The sequence below is a fragment of the Lepidochelys kempii genome, chromosome 1 (genome assembly GCF_965140285.1).
Source record: "Lepidochelys kempii isolate rLepKem1 chromosome 1, rLepKem1.hap1, whole genome shotgun sequence".
Taxonomy (NCBI): domain Eukaryota; kingdom Metazoa; phylum Chordata; order Testudines; family Cheloniidae; genus Lepidochelys; species Lepidochelys kempii.
The window spans coordinates 163,477,602-163,501,714 of NC_136380.1; the positions used below are offsets into that span (position 1 = coordinate 163,477,602).

General features: G+C 43.6%; 2 protein-coding genes across 11 annotated transcripts in view; one reads left to right on the top strand and one right to left on the bottom strand.

The window, feature by feature from the left end:
* The window catches only part of SETD4 (SET domain containing 4), a 78,117-nt gene extending 54,366 nt beyond the window's left edge, over positions 1-23,751 (top strand). For 5 of the 10 annotated variants that reach the window (XR_012160991.2, XR_012160985.2, XR_013636408.1 and 2 more), the window contains 6 exons: positions 1,265-1,439; positions 2,760-2,841; positions 3,311-3,391; positions 4,185-4,308; positions 10,223-11,248; positions 12,354-14,292. Coding sequence is in view for 2 of the 10 variants with exons in the window: in XM_078854610.1 (XP_078710736.1) it covers positions 1,265-1,439; positions 2,760-2,841; positions 3,311-3,391; positions 4,185-4,308; positions 10,223-10,357 (597 nt within the window). In the remaining 8 variants the exon portion in view is untranslated. Of the gene's footprint in view, positions 1-1,264; positions 1,440-2,759; positions 2,842-3,310; positions 3,392-4,184; positions 4,309-10,222; positions 14,293-14,330; positions 14,493-15,625; positions 15,820-21,230 lie in introns of those variants that run through there. The other 5 variants (XR_013636406.1, XR_013636405.1, XR_013636407.1 and 2 more) reach the window with 5 other exon arrangements.
* On the bottom strand, positions 17,447-19,162 carry LOC140905394 (myb/SANT-like DNA-binding domain-containing protein 7). Its single transcript, XM_073328691.2, has 2 exons — positions 18,367-19,162; positions 17,447-17,813 (listed from the first exon to the last, which is right to left on the bottom strand). The coding sequence occupies exons 1-2, from the start codon at positions 18,947-18,949 to the stop codon at positions 17,728-17,730; spliced, it is 669 nt and encodes a 222-aa protein (XP_073184792.2). The 5' UTR covers positions 18,950-19,162; the 3' UTR covers positions 17,447-17,727.
* Positions 23,752-24,113: the final 362 nt, after the last annotated feature.

Genomic DNA, 24,113 nt, shown 5'->3' on the forward strand with positions numbered 1-24,113 from the left:
AGGTGAATCCACCCAGGTTTCTCCCCAGTGGTGGAGGGTCCTGCAAGGAGCAGGAAGACTTCTGCCAAGTCAGGGATTGCCCTGCCAGGGGAGTGGAAGAAAACCCCTCTGCAACAGACCCAGCTGGGTAGCAGAAAATGCTAAGAAGGCCTGCAATGACCCTTTGGAAAGCGGCTTAGAGTGGAGCTGATATACTGGGAGCCTGGGAAGAGGCTGAGATAAATGCCCAAGACAGGATAAGGTAAGACGTGGACCAGGAGACCGCAAGGGCCTTGACTACGTAATGAGGGTCCTTGGTCTGGACCCAGTGGAGTCGGAGGGCCTGAGTTCTACCAGCCCACCAAGGAAGAGGGGGTGTCCCCCTCTCTCCCTGAGGAGTAAGGACTGCTGAACTCCCCTGATACTAGAGAGGAGGACTGGTGAGTCCGTACTCAGACTGACTGTCCAACGTGAGTCGAAGGACCACTAGCTGGTTTACCCTGGTAGGGGTGGGACTCTACGTGAGCTGGAAGGAGGGGGGCTGAGTTGCATGAAGAATCAGACCGCAGTAGGGGTGGAATGGCTGTCAGCAGGGGGCGCTAAAGGAGGAACGTCTTTACACCATGAGGAACGTCTTTACACCCAGCCACCAGGTGGTTTGCCGACCAATGAGTCACATGTTTATGCCTGCGCCAAATGCCATTATTTTGGCCCATGTCTCCAGAAATGGCTTGGGGAGAATTTCCCCAGCAGAGGGGCCCTGTAAGCAGCTCTGTATTATCCCCCTCACAAGGCACAGTGCAGGGGGCATGTGGTTTCTATAGTGCCTGGCACTAGGCTTGAAAGCAGCCTATGGCAACCTCATCAGGACTGCCTATAAAGTTACTCTGATTTATGCCAGGGACCACAGTGACTCACATGACCGCGCAGAATCAGGGTAGCACAAAGGTGGCTTAAAGCTAGCTTTGTTCCCGCTTCCCCTGAGCTGGACCTTCTATGCTCTGCCTCCTGGAGGCAGCACAGCCTTGAACCCAAGGATTTTATGTTTGTTCTGTTTTAGTATTTTAGAGAATTTTTCCTCTTCTTCAGATAAGATCCTAAGTGCAACAAAGACAATCCCCAGTCTTCAAAATCACTTCAAATATTTCATCATTGAGTTCTAGACGTTTATAGCCTTTTGTCACAGTAAGAAAATATTACTGGTCTTTATCAGTCTAGGTCTGATGGGTTTTTTTTCCCCCTCACTGCTATAGAGGAAATATTGTCTTTTTAAAATTTCTCAAAGGTAAAAGCTGCATTTAATGAGCAGACGAGATGTTATGAAATCAGGACAGATTCACATTGCAGAAGACATGAAGAACTGTTTATCTCTTACGGCCCTCATGATAACCAGCGACTTCTGCTAGAATATGGGTTCGTTGCCATCAACAACCCACAGAGTGGAGTTTATGTCTCAGCAGGTTGGTAGCTTGATCTTGATATTAAAATGTGAAGTACTAGTGAGCCAGGCAGCTTTATCTCTTCATCTGGATAAATGTGGTAATTGAGGGGCAGTGAGGAAGCTTACATAGTTTCACTCTGCATTAGGCTGTAGCCAGTATGATCAATTTTGGGATTGTTAGCAGCATTAAAGTGAAATATAGGGTTGGGTTGGTTCCATTTTTGTCTTTTTGAACTACACCCAATAGGAATTTTTAACTAAAAGAGTGTGACTGTGTGTTTGTGTTAAGTGGCTATCATTTTTGTGGATTTGCTCAGGTTTTATTTGTTACGCTGTGAAACTTAGTTAGCTTTATTCTGAAAACTCTTACGTGTTTGGTTAACCTTAAGCACAGGAGTAGCAACACTAGCTTCAATGGGACTGCTAGTGCGAGTAAAAGTTAGGCATGTGCTTAAGTGTTTGCAGGATTGTGGCTTTAGAGAATAATTTAAGGATGGAACTGGAAATGCTGGGAGATCTTTGCAAACTACCCTCAAGTGTGTGTGTGCATGCATCTGTATCAGATTAAATATTGATAGAGCCTTTTCATAGGATGCTCGCATGTCTTAGAAGCCCCAGTTCTGCAAAAGTTGGTTTTAAGCATGTGCTTAAGTGCTTTGCTGAACTGAGACCACAATAAGAGAAACCCATGCTATTAGGCAGCCAAGTCATTGTTATAGAAAATTAATAATTATGTGGTGAAGACTTGGTTATGAGTTGGCCAACAAGCTGATTGGAGAGCCAAAAAGTAGCTTGGGAAGTGAATTTTTTTGTTTTTTGTCAGTGAGCCTTGGTTGCTTATGCAGGCATGTGAAGAGAGAGAGACAGCTGTTTGGAAATGAGTATGCAGTAGACAAGTTACATTTTTATTATAAAGCATTGAGGTTGTTTAAAGTAAGATTTGCAGCTTGTATAAATTAGCTCCATTTACTTCAGTGGAGTTATGTGGATTTACCAGCTGAGCATCTGGCTCTTGGTGCTTTAGAACTGACTATATGTCAAAAATTGTGTTAAAATAACATTATTAAGGTTGCCAGGTCAAGTACTCAAAAGTTAGGAAATGCCAGAATTAACTCTCTCTCTGGGTTCAATCCTGCAAGTTTCTGAGTGCTCTTCAGAGGGGTTCTTCAACTCAAGGTAAAATTCATTAAAGTTTTGACATTATCTGAGTTGGTTTTTGTGTACTGTTCAGTTGGAAGATTGATTATAGTTAAAATATAAGAAAATACTTTACAGTTCAAGTTAGCTTGTTTTCAATGTTAACTGGTTGCTTAAGGATCTTTAAATATATATTTTGCAGATATCCTTCTTAAGCATCTCCTTTCGGCAGACAAGCAGAGAAATATGAAGCTTTCCATTCTAAAGGATCATAACTTGTTAGAGTAGGTATCTCTTTAAAACTCTGGTTTCCATTTGAGAAAATAGTTACAACAAAACTGAAATAAAAGTTCAGATGTTTTTTTTTTTAAACTTGCAAAAAAATTGGTTTATAAAAATATATAGGTTTTCTGTTTCACTCCTTGATAGTGGAAGAGAATTTAAGTGGATAAAAGGCAATATGAAAGCTAAAGATCAAGGTTAGGGGTCAGCACAAGACAATCTATACCATCCTGTTTCAAGGCTGTGGGAAGCAGCAGAGGAAAGGGAGCTGGGGAGAATCCTTTTGCCCTGGATGCTACAGTGTAGTTCCCACATGGACTGTGGATCGGCTTCTCCTTAACTATGTTCTAGGGTGGGAGGAGGCTGCCACTAGGCAGACGTTTTGTTGCCACAGTTAGTGTTAGTGTGAAGATCACAAACTGTGTAATGAACTCCTGCTTTCTACCTTTTGGTAATTTTTGACACTTTTAGAAATTTGACGTTTGGAAGGGATGGGCCATCATGGAGACTCCTCACGGCTCTCAAGTTGTTATGTCTTGGAGCAGATGAATTGTAAGTTTCAAATACACTTATAGAAATGTGGTCATTTATTTAGAGGGCTAGGAGAGGCATTATTTTCTAATCTGTGTCTTCTCACACTAACTAACTGAGGTGCAAGAAGGATTTGGAACAATCTATAATTTAAAAGTTGTTGTCTGCTTGTTGCATCTATGACAACTGTATTCAGTTAAACACCAAGCATTCTGTTGTTGTTCCCTTCCTACTCCAAGAACTGTATATTGCTTTAATGTTAGGTTTCTGTTTCTTACATTTGTCACTTTGATGGGTCCCATGAACTCAGACATCAGTCTGATTTCTCTGAAAAGTATATTTCAGGGACTACTTTTGAAATTTCAGGGCCAAGTTCATCACTGAAGTACAAAGGTTCAGCACCAATGTCACAAAATTAATCTTGCTTATTTCAGCAGTGAATTTGGCCTTCAAAATCTTGGTATTGTTTGCAGATGGGTAGGTGAGCTTTGTCAGTTATCAAATATGTTTTAAAATTAAAAGGAAAAATATTTACACTCCTCTACGCTGTGAGGGTTTAGTCCTCGATAGAACATGTTAAAGTAGCTGAAAGATACTGAGACCCATCTGTCTTTCATACCATGCAATATGTGTTCTGTTCTACTCAGCGGCTTAAACCATGCACATCATTGTGGTATCTGAGTGCGGTGGGTCTAACTTTGACTTAGTTATCTATCTGGGTTTTTATTTATTTATTTTGGGGTATAACTTCAGTTTAACTTCTGGCTCAGGAATGCAACAAATAATCACTTATCAAACATATTTTTTGCTTTAGTACCTACTGGAAGAAAGTGCTGCTTGGTGATAAAATTTCAGCCAGAAATGAAGAGAGCAGTTTGAACATAGCAGCAAAAATATGCTTTTCTTTAATAGAGGAGACACAGCACATCCTTCACCAGGTAACTTGGCTAGAAGAATACAATGGGGCAGACGCCACCAAGGGGCTTGCCTATGTGGTGCTGTAGTCTGGAACAGAGGGGTATACATTTTAGTCCCCACTAGCATGTTGCGCACTAACAGGCCCATGTGAACTTTGCTGGTGTGCACTAAAAGTTCCTTTGTATGTTAACATACTGCTGTTTGAAACAGGACTACATTAATGCATGTTAGGGAACTTTTAGTGTGCACCAGCACAGATAAGTTAGTTTGCAACACGCTAGTGTGGACTAAAATTTGCACCCCTCTAGTGCAGACTACAGTATTGTGTAGACAACCCAGCATAAATTGGTAGTAACACCATTAACTTCAGTGATGTAAATGAGGGTAGCATCTGGCTCTGTGTGTTTTACAGGCAATGGTTTGACTTACAATTATCAGTTTATTTCCGGCGTTAGCTAAGTGCTTATTTTTGTGGGCAAGGTGCCTTTTGTTTTTCTATTCAAAGTGTGCTTCAGGCATAATATACTCCAGATTTACACCAATATAACTGAGATTGGCTTCTGGTACAGTAAGGGTGCCTTAGTTTAGGATTTACCCTGCTTTGGGGGAGTTGGAGGGGACTGTCACTCTTTTTGGAATATCTTGGTGTACATTATGCATATGGACCTTAAATCAATGGGATTATTTCCATTTAATTCAAGTGGGTTTTTGATTAGGAACACTTGGTAAAGCATAAAAAGGTGGCAAATGAAAAAAGCCCCTTGCTATTGACCGCACTGAAGTGATTCTGGATTTACATCAGTATAACTGAGATCAGAAAATGGTCCAACGGTTACAATGATTTTCTTTAAAAAATGCATGCAGTAATCTTCTTGCAGTGGTGATAGGCTTTAACTCAGGAGGAGTGTAGTGGCCATCATATTCCTTTATCTGGTGTTGTGTACCTCACGGCCATCTGATGTGAAGAGAGAAAACCAAGTAGGTGTACTTTTTATGAATTAAGTAAGAAAATAAATAAGCAAATACAAAGCTAGTTAACGTAGTGCATTTCCCTAAAACAATGCGATAATAAAATTGAGGTTACACTGGAGATCAGATGAATTAATTAAGGGATTAACAATAGCGTAAATTGACATCAATAACTTGACAAGAAAATAGATTGAGAATCAGAGCCCCCCCCCAAAAAAAGAAAAAAAAGACAGGGACTGTTCAGCTTGGAAAAGAGATGACTAAGGGGGGGATATGGGAGAGCTCTATAAAATTATGAGTTGTGTGGAGAAAGTGAATAAGGAAGTGTTACTTAATCCTTCACATAACACAAGAACCAGGGTCACACAATGAAATTAACAGGCAGCAGGTTTAAAACAAACATAAGGAAGTATTTCTTCACACAACGCACTGTCAACCTGTGGAACTCTTTGTCGGGGATGTTGTGGAGGCCAAAATTATAACTGGATTAAAAAAAGAACTAGATAAATTCATGGAGGACAGGTGCATCAATGGCTATTAGTCAGGATAGTCAGGGATGCAACTCCATGCTCTGGCTGGCAGAAGCTGGGATTGAACAACGGGATGCATCACTCGATGATTGCCCCGTTCTGTTCATTCCCTCTGAAGACAGGATGGCAGGCTAGCAGGACCATTGGTCTCCCCCAGTATGGCCGTTCTTATGTTTAACTGATCAGATCATTGTAGGAACATGATCTGTAGTCAAATCATGAAACCAATATAACAGAGTGAATCCTTTCACCCCCCCCCCCGCCGTTCCCCTTTCCCCAGCTCCTCCTTAGCCCTACAGGTATTGATACATCCTTTTGGAGAGCCTGTCATTGAATGGCTTATTCAGGACTGGTCTACACTTAAAATTTAGATTGATGTCACTCAGGGCTGTGAAAAATGTTTGCATCTTGAGCCACGTAATTTGGTCAACCTAATCTCTGATATACATGTGGCTAGGCCAATGGAAGAATTCTGTTGAGCTAGCTACCGCTTCTTGGAGAGGATGGTTACCTAATCCGCAGAAAAAACCCTCCTGTTGCTGCAGGAAGTGGCTACGGTATGGTGGTACAGCTGCGGTGCCGTGCCACTGTCGCGGGGACGTGTCTGTGCCCCTTCCCACCCCCATTCCCACCTCTCTACCTTCAGTACACTGGAATCAGGAGTTCAAGATTCCTCTCTCCAGCAGAGCGGTTTGTGCTAACACCTCTACAGACACAGGATGACCCCTTTCGATCTAGGGTAGGATTTGCTAAGAATTTAGGTTAGTCTGAGTCCAGTTATTGTTTTCTTATATGGATTAACCAGTATGTGATTCTACTGTTACTACTACCTCCTCCCAAACAAATGGTTAGGAAAAGTCTATTAGTTGCAGGCATCCCCGCAGTTATCTTAGAAAAGAATTCAAAAGAGAAAAATACTTAAAGGATCTACTCTTCGGCTTGCTTAGTCCCGTGGAGCCTCAGAGTCAGTCGGGAACTGTAGTTTGGGGAACCAGATGATGTCTTTTGGCTCAGATTGGGGATTGGTCCTGCTTTGAGCAGGGGGTTGGACTAGATGACCTCCTAAGGTCCCTTCCAACCCTGATATTCTATGATTCTATGATATCTTATGCTAATATGTGTCATCCTCTGGTCAGCTGGCTGGTCTAAGAGAATCTCTCTCCTCTTTCCTGGGGACTGGCCCAGGAAAAGTAGGGTATCAGCCATCTGGCTGTCTTTGTGGTGACACATGAAGCAGCACGCTTAGCTTTTTAAGGTTGTAATAAGAGTTGGTAATTCTCCCAGTACCGCCCAGAGATTTTTCCAAGCAAATGAGAGATCACAGGTTCCATATCTCTTGTAGTAGGAAGAGAGCTTGAGACAAAAAAGCTCTTGTATTAGAGGCCTGGTATGGGGCGGGACCTGCTTACAGCATCTGGCAAGAACAGGGCTAGTATTGCAAAAAATACACGTTTCTAAGAAGTGCTAAGCCCAGACTACTCACACAAACACATCCCGATATTAAGTGGTACCAGAACATTCCCATATCAAGGATGGTACAAAAACATCCCCTAAGAATAACAGCAACGCATCCTAAAAGATAAGGTCAGGATGACAGTACGTAATAGAGATGTTTTGATTGAATTAACATATACAAGGTGATGGGTGATAACTAGCCACGTCAGGGGGCAGTAACTAACTATGGGACAGTAATAACTTGTTTGTATCAGGGTATAAAGATGTATCTCAGAGGGAATATCTTTGGCCTAGGGAGGAACAGAAAGTCCCACCGTTCACTGAGCTGGTCCATTGTTACGGGCATATGTGTATCCGTGGTCCGGTAGAGTCTGCGGGATACTAGTACCGAGCTTTGTAGACAATAAATCTGGCCTGGTGCTTTCGGACCCTAACAGATCTTGTGGTCATTGGGCAGTTCGCTCGAGGTCTGCTGTGCCAGCTGTCTGCACAGAGCTGGGGCAACACACAGAAAACACACACATATGCAGCCCAACATTTAACCACACTGGTGACCCCGACTAGTGTGTTGTCCAATCCTTGTTGAGGGTGGTCAGGCTTAACCTTTGGTTCACTTTTGGGGCCTTCCTTCCTGCAAGCAGTTTTATCACCACATCTATCTTAAACTGCGAGTCCACGTACTTCCCCCAAAAACCTTATCTGGGTTAACAGTCAGTGGGTCACAGAGGTTCTCAGGCAGTTAAGGCCCAGTCATTTCCCTGGATATGACTGGTAGCCCATTGCCCTTTGACAGATAACATTGTCAGTGCCCAGACTCATTCATGCATCTCATGTGCGCACTTCCTCAGCGTTGCTTAGGGCCTCACAACACACAGAAAGAAATGACCGAACTGTCACCCTGTGGCTAGACTGGGCAAATGTATGAAAGGGCATCTTGCGCTACCAATGTCCTGTGGACAAAGCTGCTTTTGAGCTCTTGTTAATATAAATGTCATTTAAAAATACAACAGATCAAAACACCTACTCAGTGTCGACTCTACTATAGACCAATGTGCCATATATAATTGCCTACAGTAAAATTAAATTACTATTTCCCTGAGAACAAAATGCACCTCTGTTAAGAATGTTATAAAAATACATCCTCAGCAAAGAAAACATGTATGCACACAGTTCAAGCAGCTCATGGCCCTCAGAGCCTAGGTACAGCTTATTTAGGCCTGAACTGGAGGAGCAGAGACAGAATCATTTATAGATGTGGCATATAGGGACATTGTAGAGCAAGCCCACCTCAGAGCTGACTTCCCTGGTCTTCCAGTTGAGGAAGCCAATCTTATGATGGAAGTGCACCTAGCTGAAATGGAAGGATACACCTTCTTAGATGGGATTTCCTTCCCACTGCGATAATGGAGATGAACAATTCCTCAGACACCAAAGAGGTTGTGTCAGGGGATGGAATTACAGGCAGCGGCATGGGATTAGATCATCAGGAATAGACAGCTAGGTATGTCGTTACTGAGAGAACAGTGTAGTGACTTGCCTGCCCGTTGCAAAGGTGGTGGATATTACAAGACCCTAGATGGACTTCTGGTGAATGCTGGGGAGGAGCCTATGATGGTGGTACATGTTGATACCAATGACATTGGGAGCTGTAGGAGAGAAGTCCAGGAAGCTAAATTTAGACTGCTAGGTAGAAGGCTTAGGTCCAGATCTGGGGGAGGGGAGCATTCCCTGAAGTCCTTCCAGTATCCGTGTGGGGTTGAGAACATGGTGCATAGAAGAGGGGTTTCATCTTAGTTTCTGGGGAACATTTTTGGGAAGTGGGAACCTGTACAGAGGGGATGCAATAATTTTAAAAACAAAAAGAGTGAACTAGAGTGCCTGGCAGTGGAAGAGGACCTTGATGTAGTAGGCATTATAGAAATGTGGTGGAATGATTAAAAACCAATCGGATATGGTTACAATCTATGCAGGAAAGACAGACTAGACTGAAGAAGTGGGGGAATAGCGCTGTATATAAAGGATTCCATTGAACATAGCTAGAAAAAATTAAGAGAGGAGAGGACTACATAGTTGAATCTATATGGATACAAATTCCAAATTGTAAGAATGTAAATGTATTAGTAGGGCTATGCTATTGTCCTCTGGATCAGGAAAAGGAAACTGAATACACAATGTTGAGAGAAATCCGAGGCAGACAAGTATAATGAAATGATGACAGTGGAGATTTCAGTTCTATAAGTTCAGATATAAACTGTTCAAAAGGCACAATGGGACAGTGTTGAGTACTTGTGTCAAAACTTTGATCCGTTAAGAGTTTGCTTCTAACAAAAGCTAGTTCTAGAGGCTATTCTTGACTTTGTCTTAACTCAAGCAAGGGAGCTAATTCATGAAGTAACTAGCCGAGTCCATTATTGAAGTTGATTGTGGTGTCCAGAAAGTAGATGCTGGTGTGGCAGTGTTCTAGAGAGCGTTGAGTGGATGCGGGGTGGTTATGGAAGTTGTGGTGGAAATTATGAGTAGCTTGAGTAGTATTGGTGACTACAATATAACTAGGCTTACCATCTCTGACCTACTGTAGGAGGCAGATTGCTGAACATCTGCTTACCGTCTGTAAGGTTCTTCTGAACCTTGCGGTGCTGGCCACCGGTGCGAACAGAATACTGGACTAGATGGACCTTAGGTCTCATCCAGTCTGGCAACTCCTATGTTCCTATGAACACTGGGCTACTTAATGAGGAACCTGATATTTTCTTAACGTTGGGTTTAGTCTGTGTTTTCTGTCTGTGTTGTGGATTTTGAATGAACGCTTTTTCATTTTGCCACTAATTCTGTTTTCTTGATAAGTCATAAAATGTAACTAGTACGCATTTTGATGTCACTTACCTCTGGCACAAATTAACTAGTCGTAAATGTCTGTTTATGGGCTACATCTATTTTTATTACTGAGTTTAAATATCCTCTTGGTTTTTATTCACTTCAGATTTCCCAAATGAAAAAGGACAAGGTGAACCTTGAAAACCAGCTGGCTTTGGTAGAAGTACTGCGCCTGGAAGATCTGACAATCCTGCAAACATCAGCAGCGATTCTGTACAACTTGCACACTGCAATAACTTGACCTGTTCAGAAAGCAGACCATGACTGTCACAACACAGTGGCGTTTACTTACCAGGAGCTAGAGGCCTGCTTGACCCAAACATTTTTGATGACCAGTAGCATCAAGGAATAATGTAAAATTATGGTGGAAAAGCTGTCCAGTTTCATTTATGGGTGTTGGCATCAGCCATAGGGCCATATTCTGTGCCTCCTCTCCTGAGAGGCGCAGCCTAGAAAATGCAGGGGGCAAGAGTAGCTTTGTCACCTTTGTGTCATCTGGATTCTGGGCTGCTGTGGGGACCAAAACAGGTTCTGGCATAATCAGAGCAGTCCCAGGGGCTGCAGTCCATAATCTCCACAGTGCCAAGCAGCTACTCCCTGGTATGTCCCTACTTTTGTGGCTTACAAGGGAGGGCAGTGCAGAGCTACTTGCCTCACCCTATGTTATTTGTGTGCCAGCGTCATCCTCTGCTGACCCTTTTCTATCTCATTTATGGTCCCTGGACTTGGCCTATGCTCCAGACCTTATATAATCATCCCCGCCAAGTCAGCCCCAGAATGACTGAAAAACAATCATCCAGTGCCCACCCAAATGCATGTATAGTACACTGATGCTGGAGGCTCGGGTGGTGGCCATCATGCAGAAGTTTGGATTTCCCTCCTCCATTTTAAAAATCTCCTCCAGATTGTTGCTAATCTATGTGATTATTGCTCCTCTTCTGAACAACAAACAGATGTGCTTGAGTTATTTTGAGCTGTGATGTTGTAACAGTTTGCATGTTGGCTATTCAGGAAATCCACTCTGATACTTTCCACCAGTCCTGATTGTCACATGGAGAAACTTCCTTCGCCTGTCCCCTTTTTGCCTTTCCTGATCAATCTGGCTGGACATCATAATTGTTGGAGGGTTAGGGTAAGTATTGACATTAGGACCATACCTGTGTGAATGATCTTGCATCTTACTACTTTTTTGTGTGCTTTCCTGCAGGCCCTTGGTCTCTGACTTTTGTGTTTTCTAGTATGGATCTGCTGCATGTCATCCATTTACTAATACCCTGGTAGCTTTGGAAAAGCTAATGTGGGATAAAGTCTTGGTCAAGGGAGATATGTGCAGGTGATGGGCAAAGCTTGAAGAGGGAAGGAAAGGGGATATCTTAGGTTCCATGGCTATGGGCTTGGTATAAGGACATAGATAAATGGCTACAAAGTCGGTTGAAAACTGTCATGTGCACAGGGCCTGTACAGCTGGGGAGCTGGCTGACTTACAGAGTTAGAGGCAAAAAGGGACACTTAGAGTATCTAGTCTGACCTACTGTATATCATGAGCCACTACATTTCACCCAGTTACCCCTGTATTGAGCCTAATAACTTGTTTGACTAAAGCCTATCTTCCACTTTGGCATCCAGTCTTGACTTGAAATCAGTAAAGATGGAGAATCCACCACTTTTCATGGTTCCAGTGGTTAACCACCGTCACTGCTAGAGATTTGTGCCTTATTTCCAGTTTGAATTTGTCTGGCTTCTGCTTCAAGCCATTGGTTCTTGCTCTGCCTTTCTCTTCTAGTTTAAAGACCCTTTTAGTACCCAGTCTTTTCTCCCCAGGAAAGAACTTGTGCGCTGTAATCAAGTCACCTCTCAATGTTTTTGATATTGAGCTCTATAAGTATCTCATTGTGAGGCATTTTCTCCAGCCCTTGAATCATTTTAGGGAGCTCTTTTCTGCACCCTCTCCAAATTTTCTACATTGTTTTTAAATTTTGGATACCAGGACTGTAGGGGCAGAATTCTAGTATCGGTTTCACTAATGCTGTGTACAGAGGTACTATCCTCCCCCTATTCCTACTAGTAACTTTGTATTTGTCTGGATTAAAATGCATTTTGTCTGAATGGGGCCAGCTTTACCAAGCAATCCAGATCACTTTGAATGACTGCCCTGTCCTCATTATTATGCCAATCTTTTTGTGTCATGTGCAAATTTTATCAGCAGTGATTTTTTTTTTATATTTATTTACTTCCAGATCATTGACTCCTTGGTGCCGGAGCCTCTCACTGTGGAGGGAAAAGGCTCGGGCAGTGGGACGTGAAACTGTTAATAATAGAAGCATAGATGTGGGTGTGTAGAGAGCCTGTGCTGGGTGTATATACCACGTGGTTCAAGTGTGTAGGATACTCTGCTCACCTAAGCAGTTCCTCCTCATTTACACTGCTGTTTATATGTGTGCTAGCTGGGCGTGCGGTGTCTCTACTTTTATGGCAGCATGTAGACATACCTTAAGTGTTACACTGCCACAGTTCAGATCAGCGGAGGTACCGGAGCTAGAGTTCTTTCATTTTAAGCAGGAGGACTTTCTCATAGCAGGTCTCTCTCCTCTGTAATTTCCCCCTACCCACCCTTGGTCTACCAATGCCTGAATTTATTAACTTTTCCATCATGCTGCAAGACTCTTCTGTTCGCTTGGGCATTTGGAAAGATGGGTGGAGAGAGAATTTTATTTTTGTCAGATAATTACTGAAATGGGATGAAAAGCCTAGATGATGTGAATAGAAGAGACGACTACTCTGGGAAGGGGCTGATTGCTACTTTATTGCTCTTTTTACGGTACCCAATTGCTCTTTGCTTGCTATGTTACAGCAGCTCATGGCCTCACACTGCATCTTGTAAGGAAGTCTTACTATAATGTTAGTCATACGTAAAATGAACTATACAAAAATAACATAAGGCTGTATTTTTATTGTGTGTTTGAACAGCTCCTAGCATACCTAATAGGAGCCTGGGCCATGACTAGGGCTCATATATGTTACGGTAATACAAATAATAAGGTAATAAAAAACTGAACGAACATACATACATACATTTTTAGTTACATCCGCAAAGCCCATCTATTAAACACTTCTAAAATAACTTAATCTCTTTGAAGTGGTGGCAAGAGTCTCTACAAATCACTCCCAGCATTTTACACTCTCGGTTGTACCATCGTGTAACATGTCCTAGGGGCCCTTGCAGCAGCTGGGGAAGGGCCAGAGTGTTGCGAGTTCCAGCCATGCTTTTGCCTGCTCTGACGTGACCGCTGTCCCCGGAGTGTTGAGAAGGGGTGGTGTGAAGCTGGCTATGCTAACTCTGCTCCAGCTGAAAATTCTCCTAGGTCAGGGGAATTCTCAGTAGCTCATGTGGATCCTTTTTGTAGCACTGAGGCGGTTCAAAGAGAACTTCGGTGCTGAGGAGCTGGCCTGAGGACTTCAGGCCGTTAGCTGTGACTAATGCCAGGAACTGATTTTCCGCTTAGTTTCATTTAATAAAATTATCCCTAGAGAACGTAGGTGTGACCCTGAGTTGCTATCAATCTGCATATTTCTGTGTAGTTAATGGAACTAGGCCAATGTATACCAGCTGAAGATCTGGCCTTGTGTATGTTGAATAGTTAATAGCAGTGTTTTACAGAGTTAGAAAGAGAGGGGTTTAGAAATTAGTTTGAGGTGATATGGGGCTATAATTAAGATTTTTTTGGGGGGGTGGGAGATTGCTTAGAGCTATTTCCATTTCTCTAGGTATGCTAGGTGGCCTTGGACTTGCAGGAATACACTACCGTTTGACATTAGTAGACTAACGTCAAAGGCAAAATCCTGCCCCACCCTTAAGTATGAAGTCACAACCAGTGCCTGTGTAGTATGCTTCAACATCAGCTTTGCTGAATTGCAGTCTTAGGCACATGTGTAAGACTTCAATGGGGCTTAAGTGGTTTGCTGAATCAGGGTGTAAAATACATCTGAGCTAAGGCATCCTAAGATGGTTTACCTAACCACTTTTGTACATTCTTAGCTTCTCTAGCTCTCATTCTAGAAGCTCAAAAGGACTCTTGTTATCTTAGTAGCTTAGTTTTAGTAACTTGCTGTTAGTTAACATTTGGCTCAAAGAGTTTAATCAGTCTGTCATTTAAACGTAGCTCTATTATGAAAAGAGACACTGTAAAAATAGCCCATTCTCATTCATTCCACAGATCTACTCCCTGTGGGTGTCCAAGGCAGATCTGCAAACTTCAGTACCACCACTATGGTTTTTACTACATTTTACTCCTGTCAGTGATGCAGCACCACTATAGATATGGGGGAAGCAAGCTATATTCAGATCTGACTTGCACATCAGCAGCAGAACTGTTAGGGTATGTCTACACTACGGAATAAGGTCGAATTTATAGAAGTCGGTTTTTTAGAAATCGGTTTTATATATTCGAGTGTGTGTGTCCCCACAGAAAATGCTCTAAATGCATTAAGTGCATTAACTCGGCGGAGCGCTTCCACAGTACCGAGGCTAGAGTCGACTTCCGGAGCGTTGCACTGTGGGTAGCTATCCCACAGTTCCCGCAGTCTCCGCTGCCCATTGGAATTCTGGGTTGAGATCCCAATGCCTGATGGGGCTAAAACATTGTCGCGGGTGGTTCTGGGTACATATCATCAGGCCCCCGTTCCCTCCCTCCCTCCGTGAAAGCAAGGGCAGACAATCATTTTTCGCCTTTTTTCCTGAGTTACCTGTGCAGACGCCATACCACTGCAAGCATGGAGCCCGCTCAGGTAACCGTCACCCTATGTCTCCTGGGTGCTGGCAGACGCGGTACGGCACTGCTACACAGTAGCAGCAACCCCTTGCCTTGTGGCAGCAGACGGTACAGTACGACTGGTAGCCGTCATCGTCATGTCCGAGGTGCTCCTGGTCGCCTCTGTGAGGTCGATCAGGAGCGCCTGGGCAGACATGGGCGCAGGGACTAAATTTGGAGTGACTTGACCAGGTCATTCTCTTTAGTCCTGCAGTCAGTCCTATTGAACCGTCTTATGGTGAGCGGGCAGGCGATACGGACTGCTAGCAGTCGTACTGTACCATCTTCTGCCAGGCAGGCAAGAGATGAGGATTGCTAGTAGTCGTATTGTACCATCTTCTGCCGAGCAGCCATGAGATGTGGATGGCATGCAGTCCTTCTGCACCGTCTGCTGCCAGCCAAAGATGTAAAAGATAGATGGAGTGGGTCAAAACAAGAAATAGACCAGATTTGTTTTGTACTCATTTGCCTCCTCCCCTGTCTAGGGGACTCATTCCTCTAGGTCACACTGCAGTCACTCACAGAGAAGGTGCAGCGAGGTAAATCTAGCCATGTATCAATCAGAGGCCAGGCTAACTTCCTTGTTCCAATAAGAACGATAACTTAGGTGCACCATTTCTTATTGGAACCCTCCGTGAAGTCCTGCCTGAGTTCCTTCCGTGAACTCCTTGATGTAAAGACACCCACTTTGTTGATTTTAGCTCCCTGAAGCCAACCCTGAAAGCCGTGTCGTCAGTCGCCCCTCCCTCTGTCAGAGCAACGGCAGACAATCGTTCCGCGCCTTTTTTCTGTGCGGACGCCATACCAAGGCAAGCATGGAGGCCGCTCAGCTCACTTTGGCAATTAGGAGCACATTAAACACCACACGCATTATCCAGCAGTATATGCAGCACCAGAACCTGGCAAAGCGATACCGGGCGAGGAGGCGACGTCAGCGCGGTCACGTGAGTGATCAGGACATGGACACAGATTTCTCTGAAAGCATGGGCCCTGCCAATGCATGCATCATGGTGCTAATGGGGCTGGTTCATGCTGTGGAACGCCGATTCTGGGCTCGGGAAACAAGCACAGACTGGTGGGACCGCATAGTGTTGCAGGTCTGGGACGATTCCCAGTGGCTGCGAAACTTTCGCATGCGTAAGGGCACTTTCATGGAACTTTGTGACTTGCTTTCCCCTGCCCTGAGGCGCATGAATACCAAGATGAGAGCAGTCCTCACAGTTGAGAAGCGAGTGGCGATAGCCCTGTGGAAGCTTGCAACGCCAGACAGCTACCGGTCAGTTGGGAATCAATTTGGAGTGGGCAAATCTACTGTGGGGGCTGCTGTGATGCAAGTAGCCCACGCAATCAAAGATCTGCTGATATCAAGGGTAGTGACCCTGGGAAATGTGCAGGTCATAGTGGATGGCTTTGCTGCAATGGGATTCCCTAACTGTGGTGGGGCTATAGACGGAACCCATATCCCTATCTTGGCACCGGAGCACCAAGCCGCCGAGTACATAAACCGCAAGGGGTACTTTTCGATAGTGCTGCAAGCTCTGGTGGATCACAAGGGACGTTTCACCAACATCCACGTGGGATGGCCGGGAAAGGTGCATGATGCTCGCATCTTCAGGAACTCTGGTCTGTTTCAAAAGCTGCAGGAAGGGACTTTATTCCCAGAGCAGAAAATAACTGTTGGGGATGTTGAAATGCCTATATGTATCCTTGGGGACCCAGCCTACCCCTTAATGCCATGGCTCATGAAGCCGTACACAGGCAGCCTGGACAGTAGTCAGGAGCTGTTCAACTACAGGCTGAGCAAGTGCAGAATGGTGGTAGAATGTGCATTTGGACGTTTAAAGGCGCGCTGGCGCAGTTTACTGACTCGCTTAGACCTCAGCAAAACCAATATTCCCACTGTTATTACTGCTTGCTGTGTGCTCCACAATACCTGTGAGAGTAAGGGGGAGACGTTTATGGCGGGGTGGGAGGTTGAGGCAAATCGCCTGGCTGCTGGTTACGTGCAGCCAGACACCAGGGCGGTTAGAAGAGCACAGGAGGGTGCGGTACGCATCAGAGAAGCTTTGAAAACCAGTTTCATGACTGGCCAGGCTACGGTGTGAAAGTTCTGTTTGTTTCTCCTTGATGAAACCCCCCACCCCTTGGTTCACTCTACTTCCCTGTAAGCTAACCACCCGCCCCTCCTCCCTTCAATCAGCGCTTGCAGAGGCAATAAAGTCATTGTTGCTTCACATTCATGCATTCTTTATTCATTCATCACACAAATAGGGGGATGACTACCAAGGTAGCCCAGGAGGGGTGGTGGAGGAGGGAAGGAAAATGCCACACAGCACTTTAAGCACAGCACTTTAAAAGTTTACAACTTTAAAATTTATTGAATGACAGCCTTCTTTTTTTTGGGCAATCCTCTGTGGTGGAGTGGCTGGTTGGCCGGAGGCCCCCCCACCGCGTTCTTGGGCGTCTGGGTGTGGAGGCTATGGAACTTGGTGAGGAGGGCGGTCGGTTACAGAGGGGCAGCAGTGGCAGTCTGTGCTCCAGCTGCCTTTGCTGCAGCTCAACCATACACTAGAGCATACTGGTTTGGTCCTGCAGCAGCCTCAGCATTGAATCCTGCTTCCTCTCATCACGCTGCCGCCACATTTGAGCTTCAGCCCTGTCTTCAGCCCGCCACTTACTCTCTTCAGCCCGCCACCTCTCCTCCCGGTCATTTTGTGCTTTCCTGCACTCTGACATTATTTGCCTCCACGCATTCGTCTGTGCTCTGTCAGTGTGGGAGGACAGCATGAGCTCGGAGAACGTTTCATCGCGAGTGCGTTTTTTTTTTCTTTCTAAGCTTCACTAGCCTCTGGGAAGGAGAAGATCCTGTGATCATTGAAACACATGCAGCTGGTGGAGAAAAAAAAAGGGACAGCGGTATTTAAATCTTGTAAATCTTGCTGTTAACATTACATACATAGCACATGTGCTTTCGTTACAAGGTCGCATTTTGCCTCCTCCCACCGCGTGACTACCCCCTCAACCTTCCCCCCTCCCTGTGGCTAACAGCGGGGAACATTTCTGTTTAGCCACAGGCAAACAGCCCAGCAGGAATGGGCTCCTCTGAGTGTCCCCTGAAGAAAAGCACTCTATTTCAACCAGGTGACCATGAATTATATCTCACTCTCCTGAGGATAACACAGAGAGATAAAGAACGGATGTTGTTTGAATGCCAGCAAACATACACTGCAATGCTTTGTTCTACAATGATTCCCGAGTACGTGTTACTGGCCTGGAGTGGTAAAGTGTCCTACCATGAAGGACGAAATAAGGCTGCCCTCCCCAGAAACCTTTTGCAAAGGCTTTAGGACTACATCTAGGAGAACCGCAAATGCCAGGGCAAAGTAATCCTTTCACATGCTTGCTTTTAAACCATGTATAGTATTTTAAAAGGTACACTCACCAGAGGTCCCTTCTCCGCCTGCTGGGTCCAGGAGGCAGCCTTGGGTGGGTTCGGGGGGTACTGGCTCCAGGTCTAGGGTGAGAAACAGTTCCTGGCTGTCGGGAAAACCGGTTTCTCCGCTTGCTTGCTGTGAGCTATCTACAACCTCCTCGTCATCATCATCTTCTTCGTCCCCAAAACCTGCTTCCGTATTGCCTCCATCTCCATTGAAGGAGTCAAACAACACGGCTGGGGTAGTGGTGGCTGAACCCCCTAAAATGGCATGCAGCTCATCATAAAAGCGGCATGTTTGGGGCTCTGACCCAGAGCGGCTGTTCGCCTCTCTGGTTTTCTGGTAGGCTTGCCTCAGCTCCTTCAGTTTCACGCGGCACTGCTTCGGGTCCCTGTTATGGCCTCTGTCCTTCATGCCCTGGGAGATTTTCACAAAGGTTTTGGCATTTCGAAAACTGGAACGGAGTTCTGATAGCACGGATTCCTCTCCCCAAACAGCGATCAGATCCCGTACCTCCCGTTCGGTCCATGCTGGAGCTCTTTTGCGATTCTGGGACTCCATCATGGTCACCTGTGCTGATGAGCTCTGCATGGTCACCTGCAGCTTGCCACGCTGGCCAAACAGGAAATGAGATTCAAAAGTTCGCGGTTCTTTTCCTGTCTACCTGGCCAGTGCATCTGAGTTGAGAGTGCTGTCCAGAGCGGTCATAATGGAGCACTCTGGGATAGCTCCCGGAGGCCAATACCATCGAATTGTGTCCACAGTACCCCAAATTTGAGCCGGCAACGTCGATTTAAGCGCTAATCCACTTGTCAGGGGTGGAGTAAGGAAATCGATTTTAAGAGCCCTTTAAGTCGAAATAAAGGGCTTCATTGTGTGTACGGGTGCAGGTTTACATCGATTTAACGCTGCTAAATTCGACCTAACGTCCTAGTGTAGACCAGGGCTTAGAGTCCCAAATACAGAGCTACATTCTGCCTTCAGTTATACTTGTGCAACTACAGAGAAGACAATAGGACTACATAGGTGTAACAGCAGCAGGAGCAAAATTTTCATGGCTGGTGACAATACTTGAGGCAAGAAATAACTCAGCTTGACTCTCAGATCCTAAGGTGTGCTGCTGGCATTTAGCGGGGGAAAAGTGGGTTTTTTTGTTTGTGTGTGTGTGTGCGTGTGTATATGAGAGCTGAACAAATGAAATCTGGATTCACTGAAAAATTATAAACATGGCACCCTACAATGCTATCTTCCCTGAGTCACTTAGAATAGAAACTCACTCTAAAGTGAACATCCTGTGGATTTTCTTTGATCTCTTCTGGCGAGTGGCTTCTGGTTTTCACATTTCTTTAGCGATAGGGTAGAGATCATTCATAATTTCTTAATGTTTTTAGATCTAACTGTTCAGAACAAGATAAGATAGCATCAGCTCTCAAGCCCTGTTAATTAAAACTTTACGTACACGATGAAAATGTTTAAAAAATGACACTCCCTAAGGAAGAAATCTTTAAGTGAAGGATACATTGCCCCTCTGAGGTTGAACGCTCCCTGCAAATATAAAATCTTTTTGAAGACGGTCCTTGGGAATTAATCTGAAGTGGTTGCAGGCACTTAGTGCATCTATAATTATAGATGAAGATGATAAACAGAATGCTGGGAAAGGTTTGCTGCACCAGCTGCCTGGTTTGTTTAATTATACAGTACACCTAGACTAAGTTTGCTGAACACTTTGCAAACCTACCCTTGTGTTCATTTTTGCAGCAAAATCATGTGGAATTCATAGTGTTTCATCATTTCAACATGAAACCAAGAGAATCTTGGTATTCGTGACTGGTTTTAGTTATATCTAAAACCCAAACTCATACAATGTTAATTCACACACTGAAATGGAAAGAAATCACATAATTCTCTTGAGTTTTATATTTTAATATTCTTTAGGATGTCTAAAACACTGCAATGAAGTTCTGTATTATTATTATTCATTTATATTATATATTGCCATAACGCCTAGGAGCCCCAGTCACAGACCAGGACCCCATTGTGCTAGATGCTGCACACACAGAACAAAGAGACATCCCTACCCCAAGGACCTTACAATCTGCATATAGAACATGAGCTGACAGCTAGATACAAGCAGATGAGGTAATACAAGGAAACTGAGGCAATACTGTGCAAATAGACAACATAGTCATGGTGGGGGAAGAGGTAGAACACACAAGCAGAGTGAACAGTGTGATGGCAGCAAATGGCATATGTTAGTTATTTCCATAAGTTTTTGGAGGGAGACAGGTTGGTGGATTTAGTTTGGAGGGGATCAGCTAAATGGAAAGAAGGGAAGGAGAGAGTAGAAGGGGCAGGTGTTGAGAGGCTGAGGTGGAGAGACCTGCAGAGGGGAAGGGGAGGGTTAGAGTGAACAGCCAATCAGCACAGGACACAGAATTAGAGAACATTCTCATTTTGACTGGAATGCCCAGAGGTTTCTACTTTGCCATTAGTCATAATATACCAGTAAGCAAAGAATTAATGTGAAACAATTTCTCATTTATTGTTTCTGCTAACCACACAATGTGCTAAGTTCAGAACAAACACAAAGGTGTTCAAAAACACAATACTGATCAAACTGCATGAAATTAGTGTAATTTCTGTAGATGTCCACTAGATGATGCAAATGTACTGCAGAAAGAGAGGAAACTACATTCTATCAAGAAATAATTATATTTGCTGTATTTTATATTTTAATATTAGGGGGAGAGTATCATTTTTTCAGTGGGCTGTTACTTGATTTCCATAGTCAAGAAAAATATCCATTTGTTTAGTTGCTGTTAGGATCAAGTTACAAAGCTTATATTCTAGTCTGCTTCAATTTTGGTTCCAGGATACTAAGAAACATGGGTGCGAGGTACACAGAAGAAGCTTGTCTCTTCCACCAATAGAAGTTGTCACCTCAACCACCTTGTCATTTTAGTCCTCTGCATTTAGGACACAACAGAAGCAAAATGTTTTGAAGGAACATTATCTCTTATTCGTCATGCTTCCATCTTTTTATGTTTTATCTATCTTTTTTGTAGTAGCCTCCCCAAATTTAGAGCATGTCTGAAACTCCAGTCCAAGACATGGACACAGACCTTGGGTGAATTCTGGTCTGATGCTATTCTGGTTCAATCCCATTGACTGAGGTCTAGTCTATGCTACAGAATTCGCTCAACACAGTGCAGCAAAAGTTGACCTAATTCTGTGTCTATACTAACATTACACTCCTGCCAACATAACTGCCCTGCTATGATAATAACTCCACCTCCATGAGAGGCATAGAGTCAATGTCGATGTAGTTAGGTCAACACAATGTCAGTGTAGACTCTGTTGCTTACATTGACTTTCAGAAGGCATCCCAGAATGCCCTACACTGACAATATAATTGGGACAAGCACTCCTAGTTAGGATGTGCACTGCTGACACAAGAAGTGTAGTGTAGACACGTGAAAGTGATTTAATTATTGCAGTGGCTGTATGCCGACCTGACTGAGGTTGCCATAATTTTGTAGTATAGACATGCCCTTAATGAGGTTGCCCTGGTGTAATTGAGTACTGTCCACTCTTCTTTTTCACAGATTCGGGTCCTGAATTCTCCTCTTATTTACACTGATGTAGCTCCATTGTCACTGATTGGACATGTACATACTTGGGGCTGCCAGCCTCATGTCACCTGCAGCTACATTCCATTTTTAGTGCATTACCTCAATCAGAGCTAGCACAAGTATGTCTCCTCAAATTGGGAATTATACCTCCAGCTCAAAGTGTAGCCATATCATTAGATATAGAGAGAAGTGCAGTGCCACAAACACTGCAACTTTTGGTCTGCAAAATGCCAAAGAAAGTTCTAATACCTGGCTGTTTTAATCATTGTTAAAATCAAAATGCTGAAAACCCACTGTGACACTAGCAGGCCAGGTGCCAGCTCTCGCCAAGGCTGCAGGCATTAGCTAAGAACTGACAAACTCATAGCTGGAGACCAGACCTGTTTACTTTTGTGTTAGTTTTGCTCAAAATAGGTATTAGTCTTACAAGAATGTATTTAGTGATCAGACTCTTATAGAGTGTCTATTTGTGCTGCATGCATTAATCGTATTTGTAATGCTTGTATTCCATGCTATAAAGAAATATGTAACTTTTGATTTATAACTTTGAAAATGTTTGCTCTAAACTTGTGAACTCAGATGGGAAGAGTGTTTCTCCCCAGCCATCCAGAAAAACTATCAAAATCAGATGGACCATCAAGGAATGTCGCAATACAAAGGATTGGCGAATGGCCCTGTTGCATCTTGGAAATGATACGTGCAAGGAAGCTTGTCCTATGGACTTGGAGGCTGAATCTAGGAAATAAAACAAAGATACAAACAAATTTTCCATCTCTGCTGTTTGAACATCTCACAGGGACAGAAATGCTAAACTGAGGCCAAGATCCCCAGGGTTTATCCTCTGGGACTGCCCTGAAAGACCTCTTGAATTGACAGATCATCACATCTCTGTCATCTTTAGGAACCATAAAGGGTAACTCATTTGTGTGTATATATTTGCTTGCTTTAACCTGTATTTAACTCTCTTGTTTCTTTTTCCTAGTTAATACATAGTTTATTACAGGATTGGCTACAGGCATTGTCTGTGGTGTAAGATTGAGGGTACCAACTGATCTGGGGTTAGTAACTAGTCTCTTGGGACTGGAAACAACCTGAATATTTTGTGATTTTTTGGTGTAAGTGACCATTTATCATTAAGGCCAGCTTGCCTGGGTGGCAAGATATACTGGAGAGTCTAAGGGTACTGTCTATGACTCCATTGTAAGACTGTTACAGTGATCCAGGAGTTCACATTTGTTACTGGGTTGGTGAAACCTAATTGTAGAACACAGTCAGTCTGTCCTGAGGCAGGCACTCATGGTCGTGAGCCAATCCAGACAGTGTGACACCCACTTCCCATCAGTTTATGCTCCTTGAATACTTTTAACCTATCCTTAAGGGTCCCCATGAGTGACAAACATTTTAAAACAAATGCCGATATTCTATAGTTGTTACCAGTTGCAGGTTACAACTTGGATGACCATCAAGAGTCTGTGAGAGAGAGATCCTCTGTACACGCTACATGCATTTTGACCATTTTAATGAATAATTTTCTCCATTAGACCACTTACATTGTAAAGAATGATGTAGAACAGAGGTATTTGCAGATCTCCCTTTGTTTATAACTAAAAAAGAAAACTCTGGCTGCTTTAAAAGACATGAGAATGAGTTTTGTCTTCCTTTCCTATTACTGTCAAACAAACTTTACCTCAGCCCTGAATATCACATGGAATTTGTCACTGACAGGAAGTATAAACTTTATCTTGTGAATATATAACTTACAGTCACTTCTTAAGAATAAAAAAAAATCCTTTCATCATGTAAAGTTTTCTTCACTGTTTTATTTCACTTAAAACATCACTCAGTGCCAAATGGTATTTGTCAGAAGTAATTGTCAAATGCTGGAGGCAGTTTTCAAGGCTGTCTGAATGGAAAATCTCAAGGCAGTTGTCTGGGTTGAAAGAAAATATTACATTTGATCTTTTTATGATTCTCACAGACGATGTATGTCTGCATTCTTTAGCTTGAAGAATTCTTGTTCTTTTTAACTGACAGGAAGTAAAACTTCACTATTAATTGACAGTATTGTCTGAGAAATAACTACTCTATACAATAATGTAATTTTTTTTTTACTCTTTACAAAG